Source organism: Struthio camelus, chromosome 10 (assembly GCF_040807025.1).
Source record: "Struthio camelus isolate bStrCam1 chromosome 10, bStrCam1.hap1, whole genome shotgun sequence".
In the NCBI taxonomy this organism is placed as follows: Eukaryota; Metazoa; Chordata; class Aves; order Struthioniformes; family Struthionidae; genus Struthio; species Struthio camelus.
Window position 1 is genome coordinate 2,148,968 of NC_090951.1, and position 15,924 is coordinate 2,164,891.

The following is a 15,924-nucleotide window of genomic DNA, read 5'->3' on the forward strand; positions in this document are numbered from 1 at the left end:
TTGGTACCGGAGCTGCTTTGCTGGATGGGGCCGGGGTGGGCAGGGGGGGGGAACGTGTTGAGTCCAAGAGCGGTTTGCAGTCTGGGTCTCCCCTCTTTCCGCGGCACGGCGCCTGGCAGCCCCGGCTGCGGGCGCTCGGGTAGCGAAGGGCAGCGCGGCCGCCCCCCGGCCCGCTGCGGGCTCGCCTGCTTGCCCCAGCCGGCGGCTTCGTGGCGGCCGGGGGGTCCGGCCCGCCGCCGGGGCGAGCGCCGGGGGCCGGTGAAGGGCAGCGCCGGCGCCTGCTCGCCGCCACGGCCGCCGTTGTCTTTTACAGAATGCGAGAACGTGGCCACAATAACGCTTTCTGTTGCTGTTGTTTTAATTATTATTATTATTTATTTAATTTCCAGCCCCGCTCTTCTGTCGTTGTTGTTGTTGAATAACCCTAAGTGAATCTGTGTAAGCATGGAGAGACCTTTAATCAGCCATGTGAAAAGCAACACAAGCAAAAGTAACGCGCGCTCTGCTGGCCCCCCCGCGCCCCGCGGGCTGGAGTCTCGCATCTTCCTCCCCGTAGCGCTTCTCCGAGCCGTGTACATACGTGTAAATACCTCCCGGGTCAGTTCACACCTTCTCTTTGTACTCGTCCAACTTGCGTGCAGTGTGGGGTGAAACAGCGGCAAGGTTGCGTTGTCTGTAACGTACCAATGTAATTTCTTTCTTTTTTTTTTTTTTTTACGATGTAGTTTGTGTACATATCGTTGGGCAGCGCTGGTGCTGCCGAGGTCACTGCGCTGCCGCGACACCGCTGTCCTTTTTGGCTGTACAGCTTCCTGCAGAGAGAGGCAAAAACAAAAAAAGCGAATACAAATGTTATTTTCTACCGTTGCATGTACAGAGATGAGCGCCAGAGAGATGCTGTTGTCCCTCAGAGATAATGTTCGTAAATAAATTTAAAAAAAAAAAAAAACACAACCCTCGTTTGTGGCCTGGGCTGGTTGGTTCCCACGGGGAAGAGGGGCCCCCGGGTGCCCTGGCCCCACACCCTGGCTGGAGCCCCATGGGGGGCTGGGGGTCCAAACTGGGTTGGGAGGGTTAGGGGAGCCAGACTGAGCTGGGGGGTCCAAACCAGTTTGGGGGGGGGGGCAGACTGGGACCAGGAAGGTCCAAACCAAACTGGGGGGGGGGGGGGGGATCAGAACCAGTCTAGGGGGGGCCAAGCTGGGCTAAAGGAACCAGACCAGGCTGAGGAGCTCCAAACTGGGACTGGGGGGGGGGATGAACTGGGACTGGGAAGGTCTGAATGGAGTTGGGGAGGGATCCGAACTGGGCTGGGGGGGCTCTGAACTGGGCTGGGGGGGTCGGTCCGGGTTGGGGGGGATCTGAACTGGGCTGGGGGGGGTTGGTCTGGGCCCAGGGGAGTCGGTCCAGGTTGGGGGATCCAAACTGGGCTGGGGGGGGGGTCGCTCTGGACTTGGGGATCCGAACGGGGCTGGAGGGTTCGGTCCAGGTTGGGGGGATCTGAATCGGGCTGGAGGTGTTGGTCTGGGTTGGGGGGATCTGAACCGGGCTGGGGGGGAGGTCCCTCCGGGCTGGGGGGATCCGAACCGGGCTGGGGGCGGTCGGTCTGGGTTGAGGGGATCTGAACCGGGCTGGGGGCGGTCGGTCTGGGTTGGGGGGATCTGAACCGGGCTGGGGGGGTCCCTCCGGGCTGGGGGGGATCCGAACCGGGTGGGGGGGGGTCGGTCCAATCTTGGGGGTACCTGAACCGGGCTGGCGGAGGGGTGGGGGGGTCGCTCCGAGCTTGGAGGGGACCCGAACCGGGCTGTTGGGGAGGGTCGGTCCGTGCAGGGGTGGCCGGTCCGTGCCGGGGGCGGTGCGCAGAGCGCGGGGCCGGGCCGGGTCGGTGCCGCCCTCTCCCCCCCCCCCCCCGCCGCCCCGTCCCGCCCCGCTCCGCCCTCACCTGCCCGCAGCCGCCCGTCCCGTCCCGTCCGGTCCCGTCGCGTCGCGTCGCCTCCCCGCGGAGCGGCAGCGGCAGCGGAGCGCAGCGAGGCCGGGGATGCCGGGGGGGGCGGCGGCGGCGGGGGGGGGGCGGCCGCGCGGGCGGCGGGCGGCGGGCGGCTGGGTGCCGTGCGCGGCGCTGGCGCTGGGCTGGGCGCTGGCGGCGGCGCTGGGGGCCCCCCCGCCGCACCGCTGCCGCCCCGACGCCGCGCTCCTGCCGCCGCCGCTGCGCCGCCTGGCGGGGGCCGCGCTGCTGCGCGCCGCCGTCCCCCGCCTGCGCGGCGGCTGGAGCCCCTGCCAGCTCTACCGCTACCGCCCCGGCCCCGCCGGCCCCGCCGGCACCACCGGCACCACCGGCTCCGCCACCGCCGCGCGGCCCAACGGCACCGGGCCCTGCACCCGCGGCTGGCACTACGCGCTGCCCGCTGCCGGCCTCCGCTCCAACCTCGTCACCCAGGTGCGGGGCGGGTGGGAGGGGTCCCTGAGGCCGGGGGGCTCCCTGGGCCCAGGAGGTTTGGGGGGTCTGGAGGGGTCCCTGAGGCCGGGGGGCTCCCTGGGCCCGGGAGGTCTGGGGAGGTTGGGGGGTCTGGAGGGGGTTCCTGAGTCCGGGGGGGCTCCCTGAGCCCAGGAGGTCTGGGGAGGTTGGGGGGTCTGGAGGGGGTTCCTGAGTCCGGGGGGCTCCCTGGGCCCAGGAGGTGTGGGGAGGTTGGGGGGGTCTGGATGGGGTTCCTGAGTCCGGGGGGCTCCCTGGGCCGAGGAGGTCTGGGGAGGTTGGGGGGTCTGGAGGGGTCCCTGAGTCCGGGGGGCTCCCTGGGCCGAGGTGGTCTGGGGAGGTTGGGGGGTCTGGAGGGGTCCCTGAGTCCGGGGGGGCTCCCTGAGCCCAGGAGGTCTGGGGAGGTTGGGGGGTCTGGAGGGGGTTCCTGAGTCCGGGGGGCTCCCTGGGCCCAGGAGGTGTGGGGAGGTTGGGGGGGTCTGGAGGGGGTTCCTGAGTCCGGGGGGCTCCCTGGGCCGAGGAGGTCTGGGGAGGTTGGGGGGTCTGGAGGGGGTTCCTGAGTCCGGGGGGCTCCCTGGGCCGAGGTGGTCTGGGGAGGTTGGGGGGTCTGGAGGGGTCCCTGAGGCCAGGGGGCTCCCTGGGCCGAGGTGGTCTGGGGAGGTTGGGGGGTCTGGAGGGGTCCCTGAGTCCGGGGGGCTCCCTGGGCCGAGGTGGTCTGGGGAGGTGGGGGGGTCTGGATGGGGTTCCTGAGTCCGGGGGGATTCCCTGGGCCCAGGAGGTGTGGGGAGGTTGGGGGGTCTGGAGGGGGTTCCTGAGTCCGGGGGGGCTCCCTGGGCCGAGGAGGTGTGGGGAGGTTGGGGGGTCTGGAGGGGGTTCCTGAGTCTGGGGGGCTCCCTGGGCCCAGGAGGTGTGGGGAGGTTGGGGGGTCTGGAGGGGGTTCCTGAGTCCGGGGGGCTCCCTGGGCCCAGGAGGTCTGGGGAGGCTGGGGGGTCTGGAGGGGGTTCCTGAGTCCGGGGGGGCTCCCTGGGCCCAGGAGGTGTGGGGAGGTTGGGGGGTCTGGAGGGGGTTCCTGAGTCCAGGGGGATTCCCTGGGCCCAGGAGGTCTGGGGAGGTTGGGGGGTCTGGAGGGGGTTCCTGAGTCTGGGGGGCTCCCTGGGCCCAGGAGGTGTGGGGAGGTTGGGGGGTCTGGAGGGGTCCCTGAGTCCGGGGGGCTCCCTGGGCCGAGGTGGTCTGGGGAGGTTGGGGGGTCTGGATGGGGTCCCTGAGGCCGGGGAGCTCCCTGGGGCTGAGGAGGGGTCCTGGGGAGGTTAGGGGACCCAGGGTTGTCCCCAGGTCTGGGGGAGTGTGGGAGTCCAGAGAGGTCTGTGGGACTGGGGGGTCTGGGAGGGTCCCTGGGAGTGGGGGAACCTGAGGAGACTTGTGGGACCTGGGGTTGTCCTGAGTCGGGGGAGCTTTGGAGGTCTGGAGGGGTCCCTGGGTTCAGGGAGGTCCCTGGTGGGGGGGACCTCTGAGCCTGGGAGTCCAAGGAGATTGGGGAGTCTGGAGGGGTCCCTGTGTCTGGGGGGTGTGGCTGGGACCTGGAGGTCTGGGGAGGTTTTGGGGGTCTAGGGAGGTTCCTGGGTCTGGGGGGCTGGGGAGGGCTCTTGGGCTTGGGGGGGATCCAGGAAGGTTGAAGGGGCTCCTGGGCTGGAGGGGGTCCCAGCCCCCCAGGGTTGGGGGAGGCTGGTGGAGGTCGGGAGATCCCTGTGACGGGGGGATGGCCATGGCTGTGGGAGCATCTGGGGAGCTTTGGGGAGGGGGGAGTCCCTGGGTCCAGGAGGGGTCCAGGGGGTGTCTATGGGTTGGGGGGGTCAGAGAGGTTGGGGAGCTTGGGGGGGGCCTGGGGTAGGAGTCCTTGGGGGTGAGCTGGGGGCCCTGGCAGGTCCTATGGGAGGGTCCTGGGGGTCCAGGTGAGCACTGGGGTGTACTGGAGGGCTGGGGGCTGCTGGGGGGTCCCAGAGGACCTGGGGAAGGGGGTGGTGGGGAGCAGGGGCTCTGGGGGCACTGGAGGAGCCCTGGGAGGAAGGGGCGTCGGGGGGAGCCCCCAGGGCACCGACGTCCGAGGCGCTGGGATGACCCAGCTCTCGCCCGGCCAAGCGGCTTCCCCGCGTCCGCGTGGGCACTGTCCCCCCGCCGCTTCCCGCTGTGGGGCAGGGGCTCGGGGAACCCCCCCCCCGGCCCATTGCAACGCGGAGCCGTGCGGCTCGGCTGGGGGCGGGCCGCGGGGGGGCCGCGGGACCCCTGCCAGGCCTCCCCGCGCCCCGCAGTGGGACCTGGTGTGCGCCTCGCGCTGGAAGGTGCCGCTCGAGCAGACCACGCACTTGCTGGGATGGATGCTGGGCAGCGTCGCCTCCGGCCTGGCCTGCGACAGGTAACCCCGGGGGTCCCCGTCCCCGGGCCCCCCCCCCCCCCCACCACCCCGGGCAGGGCCGCCGGGCTCACGGCCCCGCTGCCTTGCAGGTTCGGCCGCCGGCCCGCCTTCGTGGCGTCCCTGGTGCTGGCCGTGCCGCTGGGCCTCAGCGTGGCGCTGGCCGTGGACTACGTCATGGCCTTGGTCACCCGGCTGCTCTTCGGCGCGGCGCTGGCGGGCGCCTTCCTCGCCCTCTACGTGGCCCGTGAGTGCCGGCGCGGGCGACGCTCGGGGTGGGGGGGGCGGGGGGACGGCCGGCGCGGCACCCACGGGCGCCTCTGGCTGTGCCGCAGGGCTGGAGCTGTGCGACCCCCCGCACCGGCTGCCGGTGACCATGGTGGCCGGCTTCTTCTGGATCGCCGGGGAGCTGCTGCTGCCGGGGCTGGCCCTGCTGTGCCGGGAGTGGCGGGTGCTGCAGGGCGCCGTCACCCTCATCCTGGCTCTGCTCGCTGCCTGCTGGTGGTAAGGACGCCGGGGCCCCGGCGCTGCCTGCGTGGGAGCCGGGGCCGGCACGGCGCGGCCGGGCTGGGAGCCCTTCCCGGCGCAGCCCGGGGTCCCCGCCAGCCGCCCCGAGCGCCGCCGCTGCCGCGGCCGGCATCAAAGGCTCCCCGGGGCTCTCCAGGTGGAGTGCGGGCGGCTCCGCCACCCGCCAAGTGTTTGCTCGGCTCTGAAGTTGAGGAGGTTTCCGGGAGCCGCGGGCCGGCCGGGAGGGCGCCCGCCGACGCCGTTGCCTCCCCAGGTGCCCGGCGCTGCTGCTGGAGTCGCCGCGCTGGCTGCTGGCCACGCGGCAGCTGGAGAGGGCCAGGAAGACCCTGCAGGCGCTGGCTGAAAGCGGCTCGGCCGACGACTCTTGCAAGCAGCCGAGCCTCCTTGCGGGTGGGCCAGGCCCGGAGCCCCGTGGCGAACCCGCTCCGGCCGCCCGCCGGGAGCCCTGCCGGCGTCCCGCTCCTCTGAGCGGGCTGCCTCTCCCGGCAGAGCTGGAGCCCTTGTCTGAGGGGCCCCCGCCGCCCCGATACCACGCCGTCTGCGACATCTTCAACACCCGCGTCATCTGGAAGAACAGCGTCATCCTCGGCTTCGCGGCGTGAGCGCGGCGGTGGCGGCGGGGGGGCCGGGGGCCGGGGCCGCAGCCAGCCGGCTGAGCCCCCTCTCGCCGGCAGGTTCATCGGCGCCGGCATCCGCCACTGCTTCACCCGCAACCTGGCCCCCCACCTGCCCCGGTTCTTCTACTCCTACTTCCTGCTGGTGGGCACCGAGGCCGTGGCCTGCGCCTTCGTGTGCCTCACCGCCGAGCGCTTCGGGCGCCGCGCCGTCCTCCTCCTCTGCACCGTCCTCACCGGCATCTCCTCCCTCCTGCTGCTCGCCCTCACGCAGTGTAAGGGCCGGGGGTGCTGGGGGGGGGGCCGGGGGCCGCCCCGAGCTGGTGCTGAGCGCCTGGCGCTGGCGGCGAGGGTGGGGGGGGGGCTGCGCGGGTGCAGGACGGCTGCTGTGCACCCAGACCTGCTGGACCTCATCGTCCTGACGCTGTCCGTCGTGGGCATCACCGCCTCGCACGCCGTCGCCATGCTCAGCATCTTCTTCGCCAGCGAGGTCCTGCCCACCGTGGTCAGGTAAGGGGGGAGCGGCGGCCGCCCGCGCACGACGGACCCCCCCCCCCCCCAAACTCCCGCTCTCAGCCTGTTTTTTCTCCCCTTCTCCGCCAGGGGTGCTGGGCTGGGTCTTATCATGGGGGCCAGCTTCGTGGGCAAGGCGGCCGCCCCCATCACGGCCATCCCCAACAGCCGCGGCTTCTTCCTGCACCACGTGGTCTTCGCCTCCTTCGCCATCCTCTCCGTGCTCAGCATCATGCTGCTGCCCGAGAGCCAGGGCCGCAGCCTGCCCGAGTCCCTGCAGGACGGCGAGAGCCAGCGGCGGCCGCCGCTCTTCGGCCGCCCGCCCCGCGACGACCACCTGCCCCTGCTCGCCTCGCAGCCCGCCCCCCGCCCCTACTCCCGCCTCGTCTCCCCCACCAAGAGGATGCTGAGCCCCCGCCCCGGCCCCCCGGGTGCCCCCCAGCAGACGTAGCTGCGTCCCCCCACCCCGGGCTGGGGCCGAGCGCGGCGTCGGGCTCCTGCCGGGACTGCAGCCCCCCCCCCCAGCGTCGCATCCTGCCCCGGGAGGAGCGGTGCTGGGAGCGCTGGGGCCGGGGTGATGCCCTGGGGGGGGGTCGTGGCTGGCGCTCCCCTGGGCTGCCAATAAAAGTGCCTTGTTTGTAGCGCCGGCTGGCATGGGGGGGGCCGCGCCGGCGCGTCGCCCTGCCGTCCCCGCGCAGCACCCGCTGCCACCAGCCCCGGTCTCCAGGGGTCTTTATTGCAGGGGGGAAGCGGGGGGTTCCTGGTGCCCGCGCTGGCCGCGCCGTCGCGGCCGTCCCTCGGCCCCGGGCGGCTCCAGACGGGGGGGGCCGCAGCTCGGCCTCCCCCCGGGCCCCGGGGCTGCAGCGTGGGGCGAGCGCGCCTCCGCCGGGCCTCTCCACCAGTGCTGCTCCCGCTGCCTCCTCCCTCGGGCCACGCGCGCTGGGCGCGAGGTGCCGCCGCTGCAGGGCGCCTGCTCCGTGGCCAGGCTCCTCCTGGGGCACGCGCGTGTGCAGACCCTCGTGGCGGGGCCCCTCCTGGTGCACGCGTGTGTGCAAAGCCTCATGGTGGGGCCCCTCCTGGTGCACGCGCGTGTGCAAAGCCTCATTGCGGGGCCCCTCCTGGTGCACACGTGTGTGCAGACCCTCGTGGCGGGGCCCCTCCTGGTGCACGTGCGTGTGCAGACCCTCGTGGTGGGGCCCCTCCTGGTGCACGCGCGTGTGCAAAGCCTCATTGCGGGGCCCCTCCTGGTGCACACGTGTGTGCAGACCCTCGTGGTGGGGCCCCTCCTGGTGCACACGCGTGTGCAAACCCTTGGGGCTAGGCACATCCCGGTGCACACGCCTGTGCAGACCCCGGTGGCTGGTTATCTCATGCACGCGTGTGTGCAAACGGGCCACCTCGTGCACACCCGCGTGCAAGCCCTGCTGCCGCCCGCCTCGGCCCCGCTGCTCTGCCGCGGCGGGGAGGGGGGGCGGCCCGGCGCGGCCCCACTACTGCCCGTAGAGGTCGGCCAGGCGGCGGAAGCGGGGCCCCCACTCGCTCAGGTAGTCGTAGTCCTGGTCCTCGTCCGTCAGGCTGGAGACGATGGAGCTGAGCGGGCTGGCGACCGAGCCCGAGCCCTCGTAGTCGTAGATGAGCGCCGTGTCGTAGGGGGGCACGCTGGGGTCCCCGTCAGCCGCCTCCAGGCCCTGCGGGACGGGGGGGGGCACCGTCAGCCGGGGCGAGGCTGGGGCGCCCGGCCCGTCCCCCCGCGTGCCGGGGCGGGGGAGGCTGAGCCCCCACCTCGTTGATGAAGTCCTCGATGTCGGAGGGGCTGCTGGGCGGCTTGCGGGGTGCCGGCGGGGTGGCGAAGCTCAGCGGGGCGTCCCTGCGCACCGGCGCCTTGCCCCGCGCCGGGAAGAGCTGCGGGTGCCGCAGCTGGTTGATGTCGTAGGCGTCCTGCGGGCAGAGCCGCCGGGGAGGGGGGTCAGGGCCGGGGGGGCCGGGCTGGGACCCCCCCACACCACCACCACCACCCCGGGACCCCGGTCGCGGCTCACCTGGTCCTCCTCGCCGCCGCCCTGCTCGTCGTAGTTGAGGATGTTGTCGCGCATGTCGTCCCGCGAGCGCCGCAGCAGCCCCTTGCGCAGGGCCCGGCGGCGCCCGCGCTCCCGCGCCGCCCCCAGCAGCACCAGCACTGCGGGCAGAGCGCGGTGCCACCGCGGGGCCGGGCACAGGGAGGGCTGGCCGGGGTTGGGACGGGGGCGGTGGGGATGTGGGAAGGGTGTGGGATGGGGCAATGAGGATGTGGGAAGGGGTTAGGACGAGGTTGCCGGGGTGGGATGGGGCACACAGCTGGGGTAGGGTGGTGGGACTGTGGGAAGAAGTTGGGATGGGGCGATGGGGATGCAGGAAGGGGTTGGGATGGGGCGATGGGGATGCAGGAAGGGGTTGGGAGAGGATTGCCGGGGTGGGATGGGGCACAGATGGGACAATGATGGAGATGCAGGAAGGGGTTGGGATGGGGAGGTGGGGATGCAGGAAAGGGTTGGGAGAGGGTTGCCGGGGTGGGATGGGGCACACAGCTGGGGTGGGGTGGTGGGAATGTGGGAAGAAGTTGGGATGGGGCGATGGGGATGCAGGAAGGGGTTGGGATGGGGAGGTGGGAATGCAGGAAGGGGTTGGGAGAGGGTTGCTGGGGTGGGATGGGGCACAGATGGGACAATGATGGAGATGCAGGAAGGGGTTGGGATGGGGAGGTGGGGATGCGGGAAGGGGTTGGGAGAGGGTTGCCGGGGTGGGATGGGGCACAGATGGGACAATGATGGAGATGCAGGAAGGGGTTGGGATGGGGAGGTGGGGATGCAGGAAGGGGTTGGGAGAGGGTTGCCGGGGTGGGATGGGGCACAGATGGGACAATGATGGAGATGCAGGAAGGGGTTGGGATGGGGAGGTGGGGATGCAGGAAGGGGTTGGGAGAGGGTTGCCGGGGTGGGATGGGGCACAGATGGGACAATGATGGAGATGCAGGAAGGGGTTGGGATGGGGAGGTGGGGATGCAGGAAGGGGTTGGGAGAGGGTTGCCGGGGTGGGATGGGGCACAGATGGGACAATGATGGAGATGCAGGAAGGGGTTGGGATGGGGAGGTGGGGATGCGGGAAGGGGTTGGGAGAGGGTTGCCGGGGTGGGATGGGGCACAGATGGGACAATGATGGAGATGCAGGAAGGGGTTGGGATGGGGAGGTGGGGATGCGGGAAGGCGTTGGGACACAGGGACAGGGTTATCAGAGTGCGATGGGGCGCAGATGGGATGAGGTGGCTGGGACTAGGCTGAAGATGGGACAGGGCTACGAGGGACACTGTTATGGGATGGGGGGGTGTTAGTAGGGGCAGCTGGGGTTGCTGAAAGGGGGTGGAGGTAGGACGGGGTGACGAGGAGGGGGTACATTGATAGGGATGGATTGGGGTGGCCGGGACCACGATGGGGGTGATGGGCGGGAGGTGGGACAAGGGCTGATGCACGCTGGTGGGGGGGGCCAGGGTGGGACCATGTGGGTCCAGGTGTGATGGGGGCAGGATGGATGAAGGGGGCTGGGACGAGCTGGGGCCATGGGAGGGGCAGGTTTCGGGGTGTCACTCACGCAGGAGGAGGAGGACGCTGCTGAGGACGATGACGAGGGCGCCGAGGGTGACGCCGGCGCCCGCGCTGGAGGCGGCCAGCACGCCGTCCCGGCAGGCGCCGTCGGGGCCGCAGGGGCACACGGAGACGTTGAGCAGCTGCTGCCGCTCCCGCGGGGGGGTCCCCGAGTCCCGCAGCAGCAGCGGCAGCGAGTAGGGACCCGCGGGCAGCTCCACCAACAGCGCCAGCACCGCGTGGGTCACTGCGACGGCGGGAGGGGGGGACACGTGGGTGGCAGCGTGAGCGCGGCACCCTGCTGCGTGCCCCCCCCGCTCCCAGCCCCAACCCCGGTCCCGGACCGCCGCTCACCGTTGTAGCGGGTGACGCTCCAGTTGCGGGCGAGCTGGGGGTGCTGGGGGCTGAGCTGGAAGTGGAAGGGGGCGCCGTGGGGGGGCCGGTCCTCGTCGGTGGCCCCCAGCAGCAGGCTGCCGCCGCGGCCGGGGCGGCCGCACACGGCGCCGGCGGGCGGCTGCAGCAGGGGCGCGTGGTCGTTCACCTCCAGGATCTCGATGGAGAGGGTGCCGGTGGCGGAGAGGGGCGGCTGGGCTGGGGGGCAGAGGGCGGCGGGGGTCAGGCGGGCGGCGGGGGGGTGGCGGGGAGGGGGGGGCGGCGGCGGGGGCAGCTCACCGTCGTCGCGGGCCAGCACCAGGGCGATGTACCAGCCGCCCTGCAGGAAGGCGGAGGGGTGCAGCAGCTCCCGCTTGGTGCGCACGGTGCCGGCGCGCGGGTCCAGCTGCAGCCAGTCGGCCGGGTCGTAGAGCAGCGCGTAGCTGTGGGCACACGAAACGCCTAGGGCGGGCTGCGGGGGCGGGCGCCGGCGGCGGGGCTGGGGGCCGCCCGGCCGGACTCACGTGAGGGTCTGCAGCTGGCCGGTGTCGGGGTCGCTGGCCGTGTAGGTGGTGACCTCGGTCCCCGGCGGGGCGCCCTCCAGCACGCTGACCCGCCGGGGGTTTTCGCGGAAAACGGGCGCCTCGTTGACGTCCCGCACCCGCACCCGCACCGTGGCCAGCGCCCGGGGGCTGGCCGGCGCCGACGGCGCCAGCGGCTGCTCGTTCTGCACCGACACCGTGAGCTCGAAGCGGTCCCGCGCCTCGTGGTCCAGCGGCTGCGGAGCGGGGACGGGCGTCAGCCGCGGTGCCGGCTCTTGTCCCCGTCCCGGCGCGGTGGCCTGGGGCGCCCCACGGCCCCCCCCCACCCCTTGCACACCTTGGCCACGGAGAGCACGCCGTCGTTGGTGTAGGGGTCGGTGCGGATGGCGAAGGCGCCCTCGGGGTCGCCCTCCAGGATGGTGAATTTGGCCAGCCAGTTGGGCGAGCCGGCCAGGTCCTTGTCGTGCACCAAGACCTTGCCCACCTCCACGCCGGCCGCGTGCTCCGGCACCTCCATGGCGAACTGCGGGGCAGCGGCGTGGGGGCTGGTGTCCGTGGGGTGCATGCGGACCCCGCGTCCTGCCCCAGCCCCACGTCCTGTCCCGGCCCCCACCTCCTGCCCCAGCTCTGTAGCCCCACGCTACCTCCTCCTTGGTGAACTCGGGAGGGTTGTCGTTGATGTCCTCCAGGTAGATGACGGCTGTGGCGGTGGTGGCCAGCCCGTCCCCGGACATGTCAGCCACCTGCAGCGTCAGGTTGTAGACCCCCACGGCCTGCGGCGAGGAAGGGGCAGGTGCTGAGTCCTTCTGGCCCCACAAGCCCAGAGGTGGCCCCGTGCAGCCTGTCCCTCCGGCCAGGGTGGTCCCCAGGGCTTTGCTTGCAGCAAACCCATGGTTTTGCTGGCCCGAGGGGCTCTGACTGCTCCCCCAGCCCCAGGGTGACACTGTTCCCCCCCACCCCGTACCTCACGGTCGAGGCCGGGCCGCGCGGTGCAGATCTCGCCGGTGGTGGCGTTGATGCTGAACATGCTGGCGGAGCCCTGCTCCAGGATGGAGTACCGCAGCGCCGCGTTGTCCGTCTCGGGATCGTCGGCGTCCGTGGCCTCCGCCTTCATCACGCAGGTCCCTGTGGTCGGCGCAGGGCCGTGGCGGGGGCCGCTGGAGTTGTCCAATTGGACGTACACCTCCTATCCCCCCACGCACCCGTCTCTCCCCGTGCGTGGGACCCACCTGGCTCAGCCCCTTCCACCACGTGCCCCGTGAAGATGTCCTGCCGGAAGAGCGGCCGGTTGTCGTTCTGGTCCACCACGATGATCTCCAGGTCGGTGGGGTCCTCCAGCGTCGTGCCGCCCAGGTCCAGCGCGAAGGCCTTCAGCTGCGAGCGGGCAGTGAGCGTGTCGCTGCGGCGCCCGGCACCCGCGGGGATGGCGGGAGGGGGCCTGCACAGCCGCACCGCGTCCTTACCCGGTAGCGGTCGTTCTCCTCGCGGTCCAGCATGGCGTTGAGGAAGACCTTCCCGCTGAACTTGTCGATGGAGAAGATGCCTAGGGGCTCCTCATCCACCCCCGGCCCCTTGATGCTGTAGATCACCCCACCGGGCTGCTGCTTGTCCGACTTGATCTGTCCCCAGGAGAGCAGGGCTGGGCTTGGGGGTCCCCCCCGTGCCATCCCCCACATCTGGGGTCCCCCTGTGCCATCCCCCACATCTGGAGTCCCACTTATGCCACCTTCCTCCATCTGGGGGTCCCCCCCACATGCCATCCCCCACATCTGGAGTCCCCCTCATGCCATCTTCCTCCATCTGGGGTCCCCCCTGTGCCATCTCCCACATCTGGGGTCCTCCTCATGCCATCCCCCACATCTGGGGTCCCCTCATGCCATCTTCCTCCATCTGGGGGTCCCCCCCACATGCCATCCCCCACATCTGGGGTCCCTCTGTGCCATCCCCCACATCTGGAGTCCCCCTCATGCCATCTTCCTCCATTTGGGGGTCCCCCCTGTGCCATCTCCCACATCTGGGGTCCCCCTCATGCCACCCCCCCACATATGGGGTCCCCCCATGCCGTCCCCCACATCTGGAGTCCCACTTATGCCGTCTTCCTCCATATGGGGGTCCCCCCATGCCATCCCCCACATATGGGGTCCCCTCATGCCACCTTCCTCCATCTGGGGGTCCCCCCCACATGCCATCCCCCACATCTGGGGTCCCCTCATGCCATCCCTCAGCTGGGGGGTCCCCCGTGTCCAGCTCTGCCTGGAGTCCCGTGTGTCCCCCCGCCACCCCCCCGGGTCCCCTGTGCCCAACTCTGCCGGGGTTCCCCCATGTCCCCCCCCCGCCGGGGTCCCCCGTGGTGGCCGGCTCTGCCCAGCCCCAGCCCACCTGCACCAGGAGGTGGGGGACGCGCTTGTGGTTCTCGGAGACGCTGATGGGGGGGATCACCCAGGCCCTCTTCACGCGCCGGGGGCCCTCGTGGTGCCGCCAGGCCTGGCGCAGCGGGGGGCTGCCGGGGGCCGCGGCGCCCGCCTGGGCCGGGCCAGCACCCTGCGGAGAGGGCCACGGGGCTGCCGGGGGGGGGCTGCTGCGGCCGGGGGGCTGCCAGGGACCCCCGGCTGGCGGCTGTCCCCCCGGCGGGGGTCCGGGAGCGTGGCTGAGCCGTGGCGGGGGGACGTGCCGCAGGCCCCGGCGGGCCGCGGGGCGGCTGGGCACCGTGGGAGCCTGCGGCCCTCGGCTTCCCGCGGCCCCCGGGGACGGGCCGGCCGGCCCGGGCACGCGGCCACGGCTATAAACGGCCAGCCAGGGTGGGCAGCGGGCCCTGGCGCTGCGGTTCGGGGGGTCCCCTGGCACCGGCAGGATGCGGGCCCCCTGCCAAGGGGGGGGTGCCCCCGCCACAGCCCCCTCCCCACCCCGGTCGGGCTGCCCCCCACAAACGTGTGCCACCGCCGCTGCGGTGGGGAAGAAGGGGTTACCCCAGCCGGCCCCAGCCCGCGTCACCGTCACCGCCGGTCCGGCCGCATGGACGTGGCAGCCGGGGCGGCCGGGTCGGGGCCGGGTTAGTGCGGCACGGCTGGCCCTGCCGGCGGCATGGGGCTGCGGCAGGGGTCGGGGTATGGGGGGGCTGCAATAGGGCTGGGGAGCTGTGGGGGGCTGGGGTGGGGGTCAGGGGCTATGGGGGGCTGGGATGGGGGTCAGGGGTTGTGGGGGGGTTGGATGGGGGTCAGGGGTTGGATGGGGTCAGGGGCTATGGCGGGGGCTGGTACGGGGGGGCTGGGCCTGGGCCAGGGCACCGCAGTGGGGCCGCAGTGGGGCTGCAGCCCCGGGTGCTGCGCCCATCTGCCGCTCCCGTCCCTGCGCAGCCCCGGCGCGGGGGCCAGGGTGCACGAGCCCCCGCGCGGCCCCGGGCAACCACCACCCCCCCGCCTCCTCCCCGGCAGCTGCACCCAGGCGGCTGCGCCGACGGGTCCCCGAGGGGGCTCGGGACCCCCCTGCCAGGGTGCCGCTGCGCCCACCCGCCGGGGCCTCGGAGGGGTCCCGGCTCCCAAATGCCGCTGCGCCCGTGTGTGCCCCGCGGGGGGGGCCGGTACTGGGGCGCGTGTCCGGCCATGGATACGGCTAAGGGTGCCCGGGGCTGCGCGTGGGGGACGGGCAGGACGGCGGGCGCTTTCCGGAGGTGCCGTCCAGGAGCTGCCTGGGGGGCAGCCGTCTGTCTGTCCCTCCGTCCCTGGTGAAACCCCTTCCCCAGGAGCCGGGGGCAGGCTGGCTGGTGGCGGGTTGGGGAGGGGGGCGAGGGAGGCCGCTGCCCTCCCCGGCCTCAAGCAGCTGCCCGTGGGGCCCAGACTGGCGCCCCGAAGCCCCCCACGCAGCCCAGGCCTGAGACCACAGTGAGGGGCTTGGGCAGCATGAACATATGGGGGGGAGGTGGGGAGCTGCAGCTGGGTGTAGGGGGAGTGTAGCAAACCGCCCCCCCCCCCAACCAAAATCTCATTTCACTGTTCTCAAACGCATGAAGTGCTCCGAGCTGGATGCCCTCCCCACCCCCCACCCCCAGCTGCCCCCCACCTCTGGGGTGGAAAATGCCCCCGCAGAGGGGCACAGAGCCCCCTTCGCCCCCTGGCTCCACTCCTCCGCAGGGCCTGGGGTCCAGCCACCCCCCAGCACGGGGCCGCGGGGAGCAGCCGCCGGCCGCCTCGGGGCTCCCCCTCCCCAGCTCCAGCCCCACCGGCCCCTCTCCAGGCGGTCGCAGCCCCCCGCGCCCTGCGGTGCCCAGACCCCCTTGGCCGTCCTGGTGCCATGGGGCGCAGGGCCCCGGCCGTGCCCCCCTCCCCGGCGCCCCTTACCCGAGCGCAGAGCGGGGCCAGCAGGCAGGCGAGCAGGAGCGGGGTGCCCATGGCCGCGCGGGCGCTGCTCCGGCGCCGGCGCCTCGGGCAGGGCTGGGCGCGCGGAGCCGCTCGCCAGCCCCGAGCTAAAATAAAACTGGGGCTGGCTGAGTGACAGCACATGTGCTGCGGGAGCGCGGGGCCGGCTGGCGGGACGCAGGGGGCCGGGGCAGCTGTCCCCGCGCAGGCTGGGCCCCCGGGGGCCACGCTTAACCCCGGCCGCGCCAGCCCCAGCGCTTGGCCGCCGGCCGGCCCAGCTGGCACCGGGCGGCTCCGGCCCCGCGTGCCGGGATGCGGGGGGAGATGGCAGTGCGGGGCCCTGCGTGCCCGTCCCCGGGATTTTCCACTGCGCTGTGTCCCCAGCACGGCCGTGCCCGGGGCGGGCTGGTGCATGGCGGGGTTTTGCACGGCCGCCGCGCTGGGGAGGCCTCGTGCACGGGTGCAGGAAGCCAGCGCGCCCTGGGGCGCTGCGGGTGCGCCCCAGTCCG

At 72.6% G+C, this 15,924-nt stretch overlaps 2 protein-coding genes and 1 long non-coding RNA gene across 3 annotated transcripts; 1 reads left to right on the top strand and 2 right to left on the bottom strand.

Annotated features, from left to right (window-relative positions):
• Nucleotides 1–692: 692 nt before the first annotated feature.
• Nucleotides 693–2,062, bottom strand: LOC138068509 (uncharacterized). The gene is made up of 2 exons (XR_011143338.1): nucleotides 1,943–2,062; nucleotides 693–812 (listed from the first exon to the last, which is right to left on the bottom strand). It is a non-coding gene; the product is annotated as an uncharacterized lncRNA (long non-coding RNA).
• SLC22A31 (solute carrier family 22 member 31) lies at nucleotides 2,039–7,159 on the top strand. The gene is made up of 8 exons (XM_068956303.1): nucleotides 2,039–2,437; nucleotides 4,780–4,883; nucleotides 4,973–5,127; nucleotides 5,216–5,384; nucleotides 5,662–6,006; nucleotides 6,083–6,297; nucleotides 6,421–6,532; nucleotides 6,626–7,159. Exons 1-8 carry the CDS (start codon nucleotides 2,039–2,041, stop codon nucleotides 6,984–6,986), a joined length of 1,860 nt encoding a protein of 619 aa, XP_068812404.1. The 3' UTR covers nucleotides 6,987–7,159.
• A 238-nt stretch (nucleotides 7,160–7,397) lies between these two features.
• Nucleotides 7,398–15,448, bottom strand: CDH15 (cadherin 15). The gene is made up of 14 exons (XM_068956335.1): nucleotides 15,398–15,448; nucleotides 13,443–13,604; nucleotides 12,527–12,682; nucleotides 12,293–12,437; nucleotides 12,028–12,188; nucleotides 11,708–11,836; nucleotides 11,401–11,586; nucleotides 11,046–11,299; nucleotides 10,822–10,964; nucleotides 10,504–10,740; nucleotides 10,157–10,396; nucleotides 8,575–8,711; nucleotides 8,318–8,473; nucleotides 7,398–8,223 (listed from the first exon to the last, which is right to left on the bottom strand). Exons 1-14 carry the CDS (start codon nucleotides 15,446–15,448, stop codon nucleotides 8,026–8,028), a joined length of 2,355 nt encoding a protein of 784 aa, XP_068812436.1. The 3' UTR covers nucleotides 7,398–8,025.
• Nucleotides 15,449–15,924: the final 476 nt, after the last annotated feature.